This window comes from Mustela lutreola, chromosome 9 (genome assembly GCF_030435805.1).
Source record: "Mustela lutreola isolate mMusLut2 chromosome 9, mMusLut2.pri, whole genome shotgun sequence".
Lineage (NCBI taxonomy): Eukaryota > Metazoa > Chordata > Mammalia > Carnivora > Mustelidae > Mustela > Mustela lutreola.
The window spans coordinates 66,583,381-66,602,880 of NC_081298.1; the positions used below are offsets into that span (position 1 = coordinate 66,583,381).

At 38.0% G+C, this 19,500-nt stretch overlaps 2 protein-coding genes across 6 annotated transcripts in view; one reads left to right on the top strand and one right to left on the bottom strand.

Moving 5' to 3' along the window:
- Nucleotides 1-14,051, top strand: part of PIGF (phosphatidylinositol glycan anchor biosynthesis class F) — a 113,565-nt gene extending 99,514 nt beyond the window's left edge. For all 5 annotated transcript variants that reach the window (XM_059134559.1, XM_059134555.1, XM_059134554.1 and 2 more), the window contains one exon: nucleotides 13,741-14,051. In XM_059134559.1, coding sequence (XP_058990542.1) covers nucleotides 13,741-13,854 — 114 coding nt within the window. In that variant the 3' untranslated portion in view covers nucleotides 13,855-14,051. The remainder of the gene's footprint in view (nucleotides 1-13,740) is intronic.
- Nucleotides 11,094-19,500, bottom strand: part of RHOQ (ras homolog family member Q) — a 39,376-nt gene continuing 30,969 nt past the window's right edge. Inside the window, exons 3-5 of the mRNA XM_059134560.1 lie at nucleotides 18,272-18,436; nucleotides 17,871-17,966; nucleotides 11,094-14,388 (exon numbers count right to left, since the gene is read on the bottom strand). Coding sequence (XP_058990543.1) covers nucleotides 14,233-14,388; nucleotides 17,871-17,966; nucleotides 18,272-18,436 — 417 coding nt within the window. The 3' untranslated portion in view covers nucleotides 11,094-14,232. The remainder of the gene's footprint in view (nucleotides 14,389-17,870; nucleotides 17,967-18,271; nucleotides 18,437-19,500) is intronic.

Consider the following 19,500-nt stretch of genomic DNA (forward strand, 5'->3'; position numbering starts at 1 on the left):
TCATATACTATGTGATTTGAACAAGCTAACTGTAAAATGGAGGTAATAGCAGTTGTGAGGATTAAATGAGATCATTTGTAAGAAATGTTAGCTATTTTAAATTACAGTTACCATTCTTCTAAGTCTTTGGAAAATAGTACTGTCATTTCCTTAAGAGAAATTCTTCAAGTAGAATTACTGGATATGCATTTTCGTGTACTCTTTAATCCCCATCCCCATTTCCCCATCCCACCAACTTCTTCCCTGTGTAACCATCAGTTCTCTATAACTAAGAGTCTGTTGCTTGGTTCGTCTCTCTCTTTTTTTTCTCCTTTGTTTTGTTTCTTTAATTCCACGTATGAGTGAAATCATATGGTATTTTTCTTTCTCTGACTGACTTTACTTAGCATTCTACTCTCTAGCTCTATCCATGTTGTTGCAGATGGCAAGCTTTCATTCTTCTTTTTATGGCTGAGTAACGTTCCATTGTATATACCACATCTTCTTTATCTGTTCATCTGTTGACGGACACTTGAACTGCTTCCATAATTTGGCTATTGTAAATAATGCTGCTATAAACGTAGGGGTGCGTGTATCCCTTTGAATTAGGGTTTTTTGTATTTTTGTGAGTCCCAGATCATAGGGTAATGCTATTTTTAATTTTGGGGCAAAGCTCCATACTGTTTTCCATTGGCTGCGCCAGTTTGCATTCCCACTCACACTGCAAAAGGGTTCTTTTTTCTCCACATCCTGACTTACCCCTGTTATTTCCTGTGTTGTGGATTTTAGCCATTGTGACAGGTGTGAGGTAATACCTCTTTGTAGTTTTGGTTTGCATTTCCCTGATGATGAGTGATGTATATATGTCATTTTTAATCTTTTTTTTTTCCCGTCAGCTGTATGTTATGGAGCTCACTCCTTGTCAGTGGAAATTTACATACAAGTAATACTCCATTATTTGAGTAAAATCATATATCAGTTTGTTAATGAATACTTAGATTATTTATAGTTTCACATTTCTTGATTTGCTATTAATTATGGTGATTATCATATTTAAACATAATCTTTGCATATTTGTCCAGTTTTCTCAAACTAGATGATAGCTGGGTTAAATCTTTGATATGTATCTCACTTTCCAAAGGCTTTTAAGGGATTTGGATTATATGTCTTGCACTAAATGCCTACTTTTAAGTCCATTCTTTGTTCTATTTGATGTCCTGTCTCCTAGACAGACAGGTTGTTCTTTTACGTTCAATAAGTCTGGTGGGTTTGCCCTTCCCTATAATAATCCTTTATTGTATATTATAGAAATCCCTGGAGGTTTGGGGTATCGCTAATACCCGTATCAAGGTTTTCATGCTGATAAAGGTATCTTTTATACTGGGAGATAGAGATCTGTTTGTACTCAAGTTACCATCTTATGGAACTTAATTTCATGCAGTAGTGTCAGTGATTTCTAAATCGGAGCAGGATAATCAGAATCATAGATAGTACATATAGAAAATTGTGTTTTAACCTGCATTAGATTCATTACTTTCAGATATATGCAATTAAGTCTAAATATAAAATATTGGTATATAAAGCACCATGGGCTGCATGTTTAGTGAGTTGGTAAGGCCATGTATGATTAACATGTCAGTTTGCATATAGATGGAATATTTTAGAATGTAAATGTTTGATATTTTACAATATATACAATACAATGGCTAAATCATAAGCTTATAAGACTATGTAGAAGTAGAAACTGAATTATGGGGAATAGATGTGCCGAAATCTGCGTTTAGGTTTGCATAGAAAATACATGTGTTAATGATTTACAGTCCATTTATCTGTTTTGGATTGTTGAGGCTTTTAGCTACTGACTCAGACTTTTCTACCCCCGTTCTTGTTCACAATAAGAGGTAAGCTGGATCCAGATTGAAGGGTTCACTTTTTTAAATTAATGTGAAGTTCCCATTTGAATTACTTTTTTTAAAAAAGACTTTCTAGGTGTTCCTGGGTGGCTCAGTGGGATAAAGCCTCTGCCTTTGGCTTAGGTCATGATCCCAGGGTCCTGGGATCAAGCCCCCTCATCGGGCTCTCTGCTTGGCAGGGAGCCTGCTTCCTCCTCTCTCTCTGCCTGCCTCTCTGCCTACTTGTGATCGCTCTGTCAAATAAATAAATAAAATCTTTAAAAAAAAAAAAAGACTTTCTAGCTAGCTTATTTATGTAACAAGTACTGGTCTGCCTTAAGAATGTTTGATTCGACTGGACTATTACTTGTTCTTTGTCTTTACTGTCAGGTTGTTTTCAGAGTGTTCTTAGTTAATGACCTATGTATTCACTATAACCTTTTAAAAATTATGATACATGCTGTTGGTGGCATGATAGAACTAATGTAATCATCTTTATTCATATAATAATCACCTGCCCCTCTCTCTCTCAGCAGTTACTTGCTGATAAACTAGGGAAATCGTGAGGCTTCTTTGTTTTCCTTTACTTTTTAATTTCAACAAGCAAGGTGTTTTGTTTTGCTCTGTTCTTCCTAAGTAACTACCTAAAGTCAGTACTCAGTGTGGCTCATGATACTGATAGACTCTGCCAGAGTAACAATAAACCTAAGAAAGGAATATGGTGTTACTTCAAAAGGGAGATTGTTCTTTTTCTTTTCTTTTCTTTTTTCTTTTTTTTTGGAGATTTTTTTAGAGCAAAATTTCATGAGAAGAGACTATATAAGTAATATTATCTAAAATATAACATGTTTATATGTTCCTTGTAGCCCAGTACAGATATGATATGTTTGTGATAAAGCAAGCTCCTCTGGATTGTCATATGGTTTTATTTATATTCTAGTTGGAAAAACAAGAGTATCCAGTTAAGGATTTCTTCTTTAAAAACACACACACATTGGGGCGCCTGGGTGGCTCAGTGGTTTAAGCCGCTGCCTTCGGCTCAGGTCATGATCTCAGGGTCCTGGGATCGGGTCCCGCATCGGGCTCTCTGCTCGGCAGAGAGCCTGCTTCCCTCTCTCTCTCTCTGCCTGCCTCTCCATCTACTTGTGATTTCTCTCTGCCAAATAAATAAATAAAATCTTTAAAAAAAAAAAAATAAAAAAAAAAAAAAAATAAAAACACACACACAAACAACCCCACAAAAACTTCTACATGTATTAGTTCAGTTCCCTCTACTTTGAACTCAAATCTGACTCTGTATAAAGTTCCAGAGGCCAAACATAAACTTAAAATGATGTGAGTTCTGTATCTAGCAGTTTCCAGCTTAGGTATTTTTTTAATATCATTTCATCACCAAATGATTGGAAGGCCCATTGAAACTAGGTAATCCCAGGGCGCCTGGGTGGCTCAGTGGGTTAAAGCCTCTGCCTTTGGCTCAGGTCATGATCCCAGGGTTCTGGGATCGAGCTCCGCATCGGCTCTCTGCTCGGCAGGGAGCCTGCTTCCTCCTTCTCTCTCTCTGTCTGCCTCTCAGCCTACTTGTAATCTCTGCCTGTCAAATAAATAAATAAAATCTTTGAAAAAAAAAAAAAGAAAGAAAATAGGTAATCCCAGAGGGGGAAAAAAAAGTTTTTTCATTTAATAAAGGAGTTTTAAATAATTTTAAGTAATGACAAGTGACAAAAGGTAGTAGGCATCTCTATAGTTAGAGAAAGCCTTCTCTTTGTAGGAGGCAGCAGGAGGATTTGATTAAAGAGAATATGGTAGGGTGGCTACCAGTAACCTTATTGGTAATTTTTGTTGTCTTTTAAAAAAATATTTGCAAGACATACTCTCTTCCGTGCCATAATTACTTGCCTTAAATATCAGCGAGAAAAAATAAACATTAAAAATGCCCATAACCCAGAAAGCCTTCTTCACTCCCAGAAAATGCTGATTTTTTTTAGTTACTGACAAAATAAACATTTGACTGTGGAAAACCTGTGTACATTACACTTATTTGCTGTAACTAAATAGCTAATTAGTAAGTATTTAAGTTCTTACTGTGTTCAAAGCATGTATTCAGTGTAAATATAACAGGTATTTTGATATTACATAAGACTGGAATTTAATTATTTGATAATAATTTAGATTCACACTTAATATGCTCTAAATTTTATAGAATGGTTATGTGCTTTTCATCTGGAAAAATGTCTTATTTCCTTTATCAGAAATAGGCCAGTATTGGGGGTGCCTGGGTGGCTCAGTGGGTTAAGCCTCTGTCTTTGGCTCAGGTCAGGGTATCAGGGTCCTGGAATCAACCTCACTATGGGGCTCTCTGCTCAGTGGGGAGCCTGCTTCCCCGTCTCTCTCTGCCTGCCTCTCTGCCTACTTGTGATCTCTCTCTGTCAAATAAATAAATCTTAAAAAAAAAAAAATAGGCCAGTATTTTATGTTGATAAAAAAAAATTAATGGAAGTTTAAGAAATGTTGTTGGTTATTCTGCGCAAAGGAAATTTGCCATGAAGTTTTTTTTTTTTTTTTTTAAAGATTTTATTTATTTATTTGACAGAGAGAGATTACAAGTAGGCAGAGAGGCAGGCAGAGAGAGAGAGGAGAAAGCAGGCTCCCCGCTGAGCAGAGAGCCCGATGCGGGACTCGATCCCAGGACCCTGGGATCATGACCTGAGCGGAAGGCAGCGGCTTAACCCACTGAGCCACCCAGGCGCCCTGCCATGAAGTTTTTAAACCCACTTGTTTTATTACTTGGTGGACAGATAACATGATAATTAAGAGCTCTGGCATCAGATTACTAGGTTCAAAAATCCTGGCTCTGCCACTTACTAGTGAGGATTAAATAATATAATCCTTCTAAAGCACTTAGTTCAGAACTTGACACACAGTTACCGCTTAATCAATGCTATAGGCATTTGTGACCTATAAAAGGAGTCATTTAATGACTTTTTAGCATTCAAAAAAAAATGCAGATTCTATTATTTGGGTTCTCAGAGTGTTAAGAGAGTGCATTGATAGTCTCCTTGTGTTATTTATTCATTCTACCCAAGTCCTTCAGTTGGTAGAGTGGATTGTTTAATTCATCTTTTTGTTCTTTGGTATGTAGGGTATTTGGATTTGACATAATTTTCAATTCTGTCCAACATCTATCTCAGATGGCAATAAAAAGAAAATATAAAATGTGTAGATCTTTTACTAGGCATGGGGCCTGGCACTGTCCACAGGTAACTTAATCCAAACAAGTGTAGTGCAAGGTGGGTTTTTTTTTTAGCTTTACTTTTTTTTTCAGTGTTCCAAGGTTCATTGTTCAGTCACTTTTTAACACGTAAGAATGTCAAAGTGTGGGGAGAGGCGTACACATTTTGCTCAGCATTACTGGGCTGATCAAAGGAAGCCTTAGGATCCAAACCTGATTCTTTTCCTTGCTGGGAACTCTGAAACAGAACTGCTCTTCCTGTCCTTTTCCTTTTTCTTCCTTCCTTCCATCCTTCTCTCCTTTCTACCTTTCCTTTTCTTTCCTCTTTCCCTTTCCCCTTTCCCCTTTCCTTTTTTCTTTCGTTTGTTCTTTCTCTCATGGTTTAGATCTCTTTGGAAAAGCTTGAGTAGTTACTGTATGGCATTTCCTCCCACACATAAGAATTTCATATAAATGCCATGACCACTGTGGAGTATGTATTTTAGACCATAAAATTAAATACGTTTGTAGGAGAGAATGTGAAGTTACTATGCAAAAGCTTTTGTGCCTAGAAAACCCACAACTGCCTTTAAACTTTGGGCTTGAGTGCTGCTGTCTCTAAAATGTTATTGAACCAGATAATCACATCTCTTTTGAGTGTACTTATTTTCTATAAAGTTAAAAAGCAAAATTGATTTTAAGACCTTTTTAAAGCAATTTAAAATTGTTTAAAAATATTTGTACTTACTCCCATAACAGATAATTAAGGCATCGTTACATGTTACAATCTTTGTTTTCTCTAGTTTTATCAGGTTACAAATTTACTATTTGTGAAAAATGTATATTCATTTTCCAAAGTCACAGATGCTATAGATAATTCTTCCATAAATTGAAGCTAGAGAGCATAAGGATTACCGGAAATAATGCTAGAACAAGGGAAAAAACTAAGATCATGGATTTAATTATTGAAGAGTGGCATGTCTTTACGCTAATCGGTGTTTCTTTTATCAATATATGTATTTTATCAATATAACACTGTATATAGACAGACAAAAATAAGTATTTATATGAATTTTATATTAATATGATTTGTATTTCAAGCATGGGGAAAAAAACCCATACTACTTGACAGAAAATGGTTTTGTATTTTTTAAAAAATATTTATTTGACAGAGATCACAAGTAGGCAGAGAGGCAGGCAGAGAGAGAGAGGGAAGCAGGCTCCCTGCTGAGCAGAGAGCCCCATGTGGGGCTCAATCCCAGGACCCTGGGATCATGACCTGAGCCGAAGGCAGAGCTTTAACTCACTGAGCCATCCAGACGCCCCAGAACATGGTTTTCTATTTAAAAGGTGGATTCGTTGTATGGGAATCATGCTGATAATGCTCTGCCAGCAGCGAAAGAATGGTGCTAGCCAGGCTATCATATTTGTACGATCTTGACCATGTATCATCACTTTCACAAAAGTTTCCAGATTGGAGACCACACACCTCTCTGCAAATAGTTCTTCTAAATCTGTGCTCTAGGTCATGCGAGAGTGTAGAGTGCACCTGGAATGGTACGGATTTACCACCAGAGAAATGTGTCCAGATGAGTAAATTCATCTATAATGTACTCCCACACTAAACAATAGCATTTGCTTTAAGAAAATCTAGCAAAACACCTCACTTACCAACCAAATACAGAGTAAAATATAAATCATCATTTAAAGCCAGTATAAGTGTCAGCAGGCTTTGAAAGATGAATTTGATCTGTCCTGCAACACACATTTGTGATAAGCACAATAAACATTAAAAAGTAGCTTGTGAGAAGTTTAGAACTAGCTCCCTTTTATCTGAAAGAGCCAGTAATCCTAAAGACTGTGAGTTGTTCTCACAACTTACACCGTTTCCAGGTTTTCTGGTCTGCAACTACATCAATTTCCCTGTGGTATCTGTGACATCATATACCTTTACAAAAATTGTAGCACTTATTTTTTAAGAATTTGTCATTTTAATATCCAAAATCAAATAATCTTAGTTTCAATTTAACTGCTTGGTTTATAGTAGGGGCTCAATAGTTTTGAATTAATGGAGTTTGAGTGAATAGAGTCATTGATAGGAGACTATTAAAAATGACACAAATGTCTACAAGTGGTTGGTTTAAACAAGTGGTTGGTTTTGTACTTAAACTTCTTTAAATTTATGAAAAATGACAGCAAGGAGCAGGAATTGCCCTTCTATTTCTGAGGTGAGGCTACATATGATTAACATAATGCAGTGTGTTGTGTGGCTTTTGAGAGTTTTCTCATTAACTTTATACTCCACAGACATTCCATGTGAAGGATGGCATGTATTAAAGAGGATTACCAGGACAAGGGAATAGTTCCTACAGAATGTATTCCTACAACACAACATTGCTCATGAATTATTTTATTTGTTCTAAACTGCCACTTCTAATTAACACCAATTTGTGTCAGTTACTTAAGAAATGTATCGGTGATCACATAAGTTTGGCTTTTTCAAGGTAAAACATATACAGAATAATAACTAATGCATGGTACTTTACAGCTTTAATAACAAATAGCCCCACATTTAAGTACAAGAGGGAGTATTACCCCTGTTTTGCACATTGGCAAACAGACTCATATGGGTCAGTGATCTGGTCGAGGCCACACAGCCAACTAAGTGGCTGACCTGGCTCCTCAGCTCAGCTCCTTCTCAGTCCACTGATTGTGCTCCTTCCCAGAAAAGCAAAGTAAAGCTTTTAAGTGAAATAGGAGGTGTTTTTAAAAGGAGCCCAATGTTTTTATACATTTGTTTTAAAACTTTCATTGAATATCTGAAAGTAGCATCAGTAGAAATCGTCATCTAATTTGAAATACCTGATCATCATTTTAAGAATCCTGTGATAGCTTGTAAATTGCCGTACTCAGTGACATACTAACCAGCTGTTCCACGGTCTTGTCAGAAACCTTGTGGGTAGCATTTCAGTGACAGTACAAGATTAAAGACCTACCTGCATTTAATACATATTAAAGGAACCAAATACTGTGCAGACTATAATTAAAATAGATTTAAGCCTTTTACTCTCAAATCACATAATAAACAAATTACTGAATACATTACTGAAATTGATCCTTAAAATTCTGAACCAAAATGTAGAGGGTCATTGTATTACTTTGATCAACCAGAACAGTTAATAAAATACTTCTTAGGGTTGAATGATGAAGAATACAGGGATTCTTAACCAGGAGTCTATAGATGGGGTCTTTGAGCCCCCAAAATGGTATAATATATACATATACAATCTATGGATTGTATTTGACAAGAAAAAAACATGAATTCTGTCAAATGTAGTTTTTATTTTGGGGGGGAGAGGATGGGACAGAGGGAGAGGGAGACAAGAGATTCTTTAGCAGGTGGGCTCAATCTCATGACCCTGAGATCATGACCTTAGCCAAAATCAAGAATTGGACGCTTAAATGACTGAGCCACCTATTCACCCCTAGATGTAGCTTTTTAAATTACAATTTAAAATTTGGGGAGGAATTTTTTTTTTTTTAAAGATTTTATTTATTTATTTGACAGAGAGAAATCACAAGTAGGCAGGCAGAGAGGCAGGCAGAGAGAGAGGAAGGGAAGCAGGCCCCCTGCTGAGCAGAGCCCGATGTGGGACTCGATCCCAGGACCCTGAGATCATGACCTGAACCGAAGGCAGCGGCTTAACCCACTGAGCCACCCAGGCGTCCGGGGAGGAATTTTTTAATAGCAGATTTAGAGATGGTGTATTTGGGGGATGATGGTATTCTAGATTATAATGACAACTTTTTTATGTCTGTTAGGAATACGGACTAAAAGATTATTATTAATAGCTCAGTACTATGTACTATTAATAGTTCATTTACTATGTGCCAGATACTGTTATAGGTATGGTTCTAAGAGCTATATAATAATAGCATATTATCTCATTTAATCATTACAGCAATCCTGTGAGGTGGGTTTTGTTTTTTTTTTTTTTAGATTTTTTTTTTTTTAAGATTTTATTTATTTATGTGACAGACAGAGATCACAAGTAGGCAGAGAGGCAGAGAGAGAGAGAGGAGGAAGCAGGCACCCTGCGGAGCAGAGAGCCCAATGCAGGGCTCAATCCCAGGGTGATTTGAACTGTAGGCAGAGTCTTTAATCCACTGAGCCACCAAGGCACCCCTGAGGTGGGTTTTATGATGATCCTCATTTCACAGATGAGAAACCAAGGTACAGGGAAATTAGGTGACTTGTGCAGGGTCACATATTTAATAAATGTCAGAGCCAAGACTCAAGTCCAGTCTAATACAAAAATTAGTATTCTTGAATCATTATTCTATAGTAGTTGGAACATGTTTTGAGAGTCTCAACACTATATAGATACATCAGTAATGCCTGATGAGCAGTGTGGTCTTCAGGTGGAAATAAGCTTATATAATTTTGAAATGTCTTTAAACCAGCCATAACATGGATTTGTTTAAAAGAGAAAACATACAAAGTTAAATCTGTATATTATTTATTAAGAAATTGATTTTTGGCTTATTACCGTGAAATTGTTTTTCTTGTGAGGGAAACACAACTTATTGCTGGTACCAGGTTCCCAGACTCTATCATATTAGGCCTTTCTTAATTCTGAGTATTTGAAGAGAACACTGACCTTTTTTGGTTTAAGTGATGAAAAAACAATGTTAAGGAGTCATTTGGTTTAAAGAAAGGATAATAGTAGTAAGTAGCAAGACACTTTGTTCATGTGATGTAGCTATTCATTTTTTTAAATAGGTTTTTTAACAGTAACTATAATAATTTTACCCACTTGCATGATAAATTATCTTTTGTCATACAACGGGATTTTTTTTAGTCCATTTAAGTGGTTAAAATTTTTTAATTTATAAAAAACTGGATAAAAAGAAGACAGTCATTTTGGTGGCAAACACTTGTGAATGACTTCCTTTACATGAATATCTTGGAGTTTTCTATTTTCCTTAAACAAAACAAGGTAATTATATATAGCCATCTCAATGAGCCTAATTTGAAGAAATGTCTGTAGCATTGCAGTTGGATTGTCTGTTCAGTAGCTGATACCACAGTTGTTTTGGTTTTAAGCCTATTTGTGGCATGAAGAATGTTAAACAGAAACATCTCTATGTGTAAGACAAGTACCTAGTTTTAAATGGAAAACCCCAAGATCTCAGTATGAAAATGGAAGATGAAGCTAGGGATGGTTTGCTAAGTCAATGTGCAGTCTCTTGCCCTTGTGTAGTTCTAAATATTTTAAAGCAGTTGTAAGAAGGTTAGCAGGAAATTCAGTCATGAGAACCTTAGAGGAAAGGTGATTCAGTGGGCAGCCTCCCCGAACTCCCTTCAGCTCAGCTGCTCCTTTTGCCATTCCCTATCCTGGGAATAAAAAATCAGACAGATTGCCCTTACATGAAGAAATACTCCTTTAAAAAAGTGTGTCACAGTTAAAGGCTCCTTATTTCCAGGGAAGTCAAGCAGGAAAGCCTGACTTATCACTAGCAAGTAGCCTTTAAAGCCAGTCCAACATGTTAACTTGTCGATGGCATGGATTTCTTAAGAATTAAATAAATAGCAAGTGTTCTAAGCCTTAACCCCTCATTAGACACAACTTTTAAACTAGTATCTCATCTTGGCATTCCACTGGAGGCCCATTATGGCAGCTGTTTAAAGAGAAAGAGAGAGAGAGAGAGAGAGAGAGAGAGAGAGTGTGTGTGTGTGTGTGTGTGTGTGTTTGGAAATGAAGAGCCATACTGAAATTACAAAGCAAGTTAAGTAGAATTTAGAGACTCACATTGGAATTTGGCTAGGATTCATGATGCATTATTATTGTCTCTACACTTTGACACTTTTTAACAAAGTGCAGGTGCTCACCCTTGGCTGGTGATTAGACTTACAGCATGAGAAAGAGAGGAATGAATGTTATCCCAAACATTTACATAGGGTGTTAAATAAAAACTACTAAGGTAAGAAGTTCAGTGCTTTACATAGATAGTAAACTATGCATATTATTTTATTTATAACCCCATGTGTTAAGATGGGACACTGTTTAAGTAACAATCACTTAAAAAACAACAACCAACAAACCAGTATTTAATTTGGTACTTAAGAGTAATAATTAAAAATCAAATGGAAGCAATGCCTAAAGTAACTAATTCACAATAAAACCATTAATTCAGGCTCTACTTATTAGAAATAAGATCATTCAACATGGGCTAACCTAAAATGTATCTGTAGAGACAGAACAAGGGTACAAGTTAGCAAAGTATTAGAAATGAGATTTCAGGGAGCCCCTAAAATTATTTTTAAGAACTTCAGAACTGATTATATGCGAAAAATATAACTACGTTTCTTTTAAGTTCATTCATACATGACCTTATTTCAAGCAACTATTTGCATTGACTAGCAAAACTCATGTCAGTAAAATATTTTCGAAGTATTTTATTTCCCAACTACTTGACTACTTTGAACGAGTTGTTCCAGTGATTAGTCTCAATTTCTGCTGAAACTTAAATCTTTAATGAAGATGTGCTTCTGAAAATAAGGCAATTTTTCTACAATCTGCTCATGAATAGGAAACAAATCTTTGGTTTTTAGTTAGGGTGGCAGGAAGGATTGAGTGCAAAAAGAAATACTAAGGAATCAAAGCAATAAAGAGGCTCTTAATAAGCAATGGGAAACTCCAAACCCCATCAAGGTCAATAGAGTACCTAAGGCACCTCAGGTTCAGATGATACAATCATCTTTGCTTAGAGTTCGAATAGTCTATATACAGGGTTTTTTACCATCTTAAGAATGTGCAGCTGAAAAGGTAATGTCCAACAATATTGTGAATAAGAAAGAAGAGAATCATAAGAGTTGATAAATGGGAGAGATGTTGGAGGTCCTCTTCTACCTCCCATGTTTATTATAGATGAAGAAACTGAGGCCCAGGCAGGAAACCGAGTGACACCAGAGTTTGTTCCCAGATTCCTAGTCCACTTCTCGTAGGGCAGATCAAATTCTAGACTTTAACTTTAATTGGCTAGTAAACCAAGTATGAAAAGTTTCAGAAGTGAATTTGAAGAAGAAAAAAAAAATCCCCATCAAATCCCCAAAGGCGAGGTGGAAATGTATAATACTTTACTGTCTTAATTCCTTTATACCATGTGTTGGTCAACATAGTTAATATACTGATTTATGCAATTCCTTTCAGTTGTATCTAAAAATAGTTAATAATTAATCGACCCAAATTAAATGAGAAAGTTACATAAAGATTCTGTTTGAGCACACATAAGGCCGTGGTACTTAATATGAACTGTCACTTTGGGAGAAGGAAGATGTCCACTGGATGTCCAGTTCAGAGAGAAAGTTCCTGACTAGTTACCCAGTAGACTCTTCACTCTTCAATGGGGAAGATGATGCTTCTATTTTTAAAAATCTCTACAAAGCTTACAGACAAGACAGTACATCCTAGATTTGTGACTGATAAGAGCATTTAAGGCTGTCATTTTCAAGTATAAAAGTTTAGTGTTCCATTACCCAATCTGTGCAATAGACACAGCTATTAGCTCAAGTCATGGAAATTAACAGAAGCTCACCAAAGACATAAATAACTCATAGCTTAGTCAACAGCAAGTTTAAGTGGAGGAAAGGCTGGAGAAAAATGTATGGGTTAGATTATGCTTGTCTGAACTGCATTAATTTGTTCACACTGAAACTTTGTCTAACACTACTGTCTGTTGCATGGCATATGGAACAAGGCAGATCCATAGCAGACCAAACAAGGAAGCATAATTAGGTTATAGAACGAGTAATTAAGATGGTTCACCTCTAACACAATTCTGCAGCCTGAGTCCCCAGAGAAAGATTAGAAAAGGCTCCAGTATACCAAATAAGCCTCACAGGTGAACAAAAAAAAAATTTTTTTTTTCAAAGCAGGGCCTTTCACCTAGGGACTAGCACGTACTGCTTGTGGATGAAAGAAATCAACATTATTTATTTCTGGCTTGCTTGATCTAATATTGCAAAATGTAATATGGCTGGACAAAATGGGTATTTAGAAGCCAGTATTGCATTTAACTGACACTTTTAGGTGTGTACATTAAGTTGTAGTTCTAGAACTTCTGCTCTTGTTCCAATACCTGTGTCTGAAAGGTAACATCAGTATTATTATGGAAGCAGTTGCTTTGTTATAAATTCCATATAACATGCTCAAATTCTAGGTCTCTTTTCTTTAGCACTATTTAAAGTTTTCTTGTAGTTTGGTCAGCATACACACATCTCATGTCATCTGATTACATAAGCCAAGGTAGAAATTAAAAGACAAAATTGCCAACTACTTCAGACAGCTATATCAAGTCCAGGATTATGACAAAGTCTGACCCAGAATTTTAATTTGTAATTTTAGGATGTATCTCATGCAGTTTGGGGAGCATCAAACTAAGTCTACCGTCGCCAGAAGCCTTGTTACAGTCAAATGTACATTAACTAGAATGTGTACATTTTTAGTGTTCATGATAAATGCAGTTATAACCTTATTACACTTTTGGCATTCTGTAAGAAAGCACATTAAGCTTTAATATAGAAATATTTAGGTTCACTTGTGCTCAAGTTATAATAAAACAGTTATTCTTTTTTGATCTCATACATTCTCTCCTCAGGTATGGCCCATCTCCTGTACGCTTGGAGCGACCTTTGGCTACGTGGCTGGCCTTGTGATTTCACCACTCTGGATATACTGGAATAGAAAGCAACTTACATACAAGAACAATTAATTGGAGCAAAGGGAGAAGATATTTCTTTGTGCAGATTCCATAAAGACTGTGCAGAAATGTTTATGGTCTAAGCCAGGCAGTTCCATTTACAGCACTGTTTTTTTATGTAGTTACAACATGGTGTGATTGTAGCTTTTTAAACTATGAAACCCCTGAGAGATTGTACCTTCTAGTTGAAATAAAGTATTTATAATAGATTGTGGCTTCAGATGCTGTTTGCTGCTTCTTGGACCTTTAAGAAACATTCTTAAGGTTTTTTTTTTTTTTCTTTCAAGTTTTAAACTGCTTCATTATTTAGAAGAGGTCTGGGTATAGTTGTAGCATTTCATATGCTTTTTAAGAGAAATGGACAGTTTCCTTGGCCACTGAAGATGTTTCTCACGTAATCAAACAACAGTTTATACATCTTGATCCTATTCTTTTTTTTACTGTGTGTTTCTTTGGAGTTAAAATGGCTATGATAGCCTCATCAAAAACAGTCTTCAATCCCTTCTGGGTTAAAGCCGAACATTCCACATAGCAGCATGCTCCTATCTAGGAGAAAAAGAAATCACAAACATATAAAATCTTTTTTACACAGTTGGTATGACACAACACACCATTATAAGGAAAATGAGAAAATAACAGCTATGCAGAAGGAATGAAATCGTCATCCATATTCATAAAAACCCAGAGACAGCCAACTAAAAGGTAAGTGTATATTCTTCCACACTTACTCTATGAAAATTGATGTCATTCATCACGTATTTACTGGTTACCTACCATATGCCAAGCACTGTTTTAGGTGCTGGAGATAATGTCAGAGAACTGAACAGAAGACCAAAGTGCTTGCTGTATGATACTTACACATGCTTAAATTCTCCTGGGGGAGGGGCCCACCAAGGGAACCGAGGGCAGATGGTACAGAGCACCAGCACGGGGGAGATGGGGCGTGCACAGAACACAGGTGGGAAGCTTCCCAACAAAGTGGTGTGAGCAGTGAGGGCCACGTCCAAGCGGACGGAGCCACCACTGGGAAGACGGTAATGTGGGAGCATGAATGGAGCATTCAGAGGATGCTAAGGAAGCCAGAAGGGCAGGAGAGAGGGAGCAGCAGAAACTGGTAAGCGGTGAGGCCGGCCGATGAGGCAGCCCTGAGGCCGGAATAGGGACCTTGGCTTCTCCTCTAGGAGAGGCTCCGTTTGTTCATTCACTGGAAATTCACTGCGCATTCTTATTTGCCAAATGAAAGCATACAGCAAGGAACAAAATAAGTCTCCCAGACTCACGAAGCTTACATTTTAGAGGGAGAAGGACCACCACGAGCTACTAGAGTTTGAATGTCAGAAGGGAATATGTGGTCTGGAGACAACTGGGGAAGGAAGGTGGATAGGGAGTGGGACAAGATCAGGCAAGGCCTCACTGAGAAGGTGACACCTGAGCAGAGACCTGGAAGGAGTGAGAAAATAGTGTTCCGTAAGGAAGAACTCCAGGCAGAGGGAGGGGCAAAAGTACAAAGACCCCGAGGTCCGAAATCTGGGGATGCAGCAAGAAGGCCTTGTGCCGAGACTATAGTCAGTGAGGGCGGACACGCCGGGGTCCGTAGGCCTCTGTGACTAGCTGGGGAGCCACTGGAAGATTGTGAGCAGAGCAGTGACCTGATCGAGCTTGTATTTTTGACTCACTCAGGCTGCTGTGTTGAGAACAGGTGGACATGGGTCACAGACAGAAGCAGAAAGATGAGTCAGAGCTGTTCCGGTAATCCGGGCTGGAGACAAAGGGGCCTGACCAGACTGTTCGAGGAGCAGATGATGAGGGGCCTGTGGACACTGGAGGGATTCGGAAGTCAGGACAAGAGCTTTGGCTGCCTGGCTGCCACACAGGAGGAGAGCGAGAGCTAAGTCGAGTGTGACCTCAAGGTTTTTTGAGCCGAGTAACTGGGAGGACGGGCACAGAGGATAAAATTAGGAATTCTGTTTTGGACATGTTAATTTTTAGATGCTTAGCCACCCAGATGGATTTGTTGGGTGAACAGCTGGATTACCGAGTCTGGAGTTTAGGGAAATGGTCAGGCTGGAGATGGGAACTTGGCAATCTTCAGGGGCAGACTTTTCAAACCCCAAGACTGACAGCAGCTCACCTGGGCCTAGGGAGGGTGGGTGCAGAAGAAGAGATGTTCCAGAAGCCGCGTGCTGATCCCTGGGCATCTAGCATGCAGAGACAGGGACTGGAGACATGGAGGAAGGGCCACTGCCGGGGGCAAACCCCAGGAGAGGGCAAGCAAGGGAGCCAGGTAAAAGTATTTGAAGAAGAAACCCACTGCCCCAAATGCTGCCAACAGGCCTTCAGGTGGGATCCTAGTGTTTTGCAACCATTTTTTCCCCCTTAAACTACATAATATAAACATCACAATAGCTATTAGTATAAATTTTTAATAGATGCATGGGCTTTTTTAATTTTCTGTTATAAACAACGCAGCAACTTCATAACCATCTCTTTAAGCACATCTGTAATAGTTTAAGATAAATTCCTACATATGGAATTGCCTGATCAAAAGTGTGCACGATTTTAGGCTTCTGAATATTGGCTATCAATGACCAATAATACAAGAGAGTGTCCTGCACCCTGGAACAGTTGCTATTTTTTTTTTTTTTTTTGCCAATTTTATAGGCAGAAATTGAACTTACATTTGACTACTAAGGACTATGAATAGATTTCCTATATTCAATGGCAATCTATATTTTTTGATAAATTTTCCACTGATGGTATAGCCCATTTTTCTACTTGGGGCATAGATGTCTTTTTCTGATTAATTTATATGTAAGGAACTCCTGTATACTAAGTATATTAACCCATTTTTCAGCCATATGTGTCACGTTTGTTTTATGACTTTAAATTTTATCTCTGGCATTTGATGTATCAAATTTTTAAGTAGTTAAATCACCAATATTTTCATTTACAGTTTTACTCTATGACATTTTAGAAATTCCTTCTCTCCCAGGGATTATGAAATTAAATACACAGAATTTCTAAAGCAATGTGTCAGCGAAGCTATTTGTCTTTTGTTTTAGGGAAAACTGTCCTCCAAAAAGTTTTCTCGCTTTCTTCTGCCTCCTGATAGTACACGTTAAAAGACCTTATTAGATTCTGTTTCCACAAAAGTCCTATTAAAGTCATATCGAAAAAAATTGAATTAATAATGTTAGGGCCAAAGCCTAGCTTCAGGGTGAAGGTGAACAGAAGTTACAAGTTTTAGGCACATCACAGTGGTATACTTTCCAGAATGCTAATATTTCCTATCTTTCATAAAAGGACTGGAAGAAAATTCAACACATTTCTTTTTAAGCCTAGCCATCATTTTTTTTTTTTTTTTTTTTTTTTTTTTTTTTTAAAGATTTCATTTATTTATTTGACAGAGAGAGATCACAAGCAGATGGAGAGGCAGGCAGAGAGGGAGATAGAGGGAAACAGGCTCCCTGCTGAGCAGAGAGCCCGATGCGGGACTCGATCCCAGGATCCTGAGATCATGACCTGAGCCGAAGGCAGCGGCTTAATCCACTGAGCCACCCAGGCGCCCTAGCCATCATTTTTTAACTACAGATTTAAACTCATCCTATATGCCATTCCACCACCTACTCTGTGGGTCTTCACCGAAGACAGAGTCTGCTCTGGCACAGTATAAACGTTTAAAAGATTTAAATGGGCTTTCTTTGATACCTCTTTCTACAGGTAACTTACGAGGAAAATACTGTTGGCAGTGTCGTGCAGGTGTGAGCACCTGGACTCTGTGGTCAGGCCTCCCCTGCAACCCAGCTCTACCATTTATTACGTGTGGGACCTGACAAATTATCTGACGTCGCCAACCCCTCCATTTGTCACAGACCCACCCGAGCAGGTGCAAGGATTAAATGAGATAATGCATGTAGCAGCACTTAGCACAGTGCCCGGTATACAGTAAAGGCACAATAAATGTTAGTTTCAATGATCACCCAAGCTGCTTTTACAATTATTTTTACATTCTGTAAAGGTTCTGTTACCTCTTTTGCTAGTTTCTGTCCTTGTTCCACACAAATGGGTTTTTCTTTCATGTCATTCAGTCTTGCTAAAGTTTTGGGGTCATCTCGGAGATCAATCTAATCAAGAAAGGTCAATATGTCCCATAATGTTACAAGTCTTTAAAGATAAAGCATGTAGTCCCATTTAATCCCACATACCCAAAAAAGATCAAACAGATGAACTTCACTTTGAAAGCCAACTGGTATGATTGCTTTACCTGGGCACTGCTTTTCCAAATTCTTATTTTTCTATAATTAGAATTTGCAACTGAGATTAAACATGCATATCGTCTGCTAAACCTTAGGACTATTTGTCTCAAAGTGACCCCACAAGAGAGGCTAAAGAGACTATTCTTAAATGGGTAAAATCAAAGCAGACATACCTGAGTTCCTATTAATAAGAAGGGTACATTTGGTGCATATTCCTTAAGTTCCGGTACCCACTCCTCTTTCACATTTTGAAATGAGGCTGGATTTACCACAGAGAAGCATATAAGGAAGACATCAGTCATTGGGTAAGATAAAGGCCTCAGACGATCATAGTCTTCCTAAGGAAGAGAGAAAAAGCTCATTATTCCCATCTCTTTAGTTGACTAATAATAGGTATGTAAGGTTACATGGTCAGAGAAGCAAAGTCAGGAGAATTCCTCAAACAGAATGTGTGGCCCTCTACACGAAACAAGGTAATTCCATTTGTGTTTGTTACTCTTCCTCTTGAGGTTACCAGTGGGCTAAGAATATGACAACACCATTAACAACCACAGGGGAACTTGGAGAAAATAAACCGCGATTACTAAGGCCATTGCTAAAAACATTCTTTTTTTAAAAGATTTTATTTGTTTGACAGACAGAGATCCCAAGTAGGCAGAGAGGCAGGCAGAGACAGAGGAGGAGCAGGCTCCCTGCTGAGCAGAGAGCCCGATGCAGGGCTCAATCCTAGGACCCTGGGATTATGACCTGAGCTGATGGCAGAGGCTCTAACCCACTGAGCCACCCAGGCGCTCCTATTGCTAAAAACGTTTTAAACTGAGATGTTTGCACCAAGAATTGATTAAAGCTGGAAGTTGTCTGACTCTTCTAATTTATAATGACTAACAGATGCTGAATGTTTACTGTGTGTCGGGTCGTGATCCAGAACGCTCCCCCCTGCATTCCTTAGTTCATCCTCCTGACAGCTACATGACATAAGTACTGATTCCTGTTTTCCGCGGCAGGAAAAGGAGGCTGTGTAAGAGTGTACAGCCAGTGGAGAGCAGACAGGATTCAAACCCTGGCAGTCTTAATCCAGAACCTACACCTTAACCACTACACACTTCCCAGAGACCTCAAATTGCTGTCTTCCCTGTTGATAAGGTTTTCTTAATTACACAAGCGTGCAAGTTTAAAGACAGAAACATAAAAAGTAAATGCACAAAAATCCCCCTTTCCTCTTCAATTTCCATTCTCTTCCCCAAATGTAGACCTTTCCAGGCATACCTTTCCAGTTCTTTTTCTATGCATGTATAAACCTCCAACTATGCATATTCAGACATCTGTACATAGAAGAGATCAAGTGATCTGTGCTGTTCTGCACCCCTCAGAGCTTTCCAAATGAGAATACGTTAGACTATCT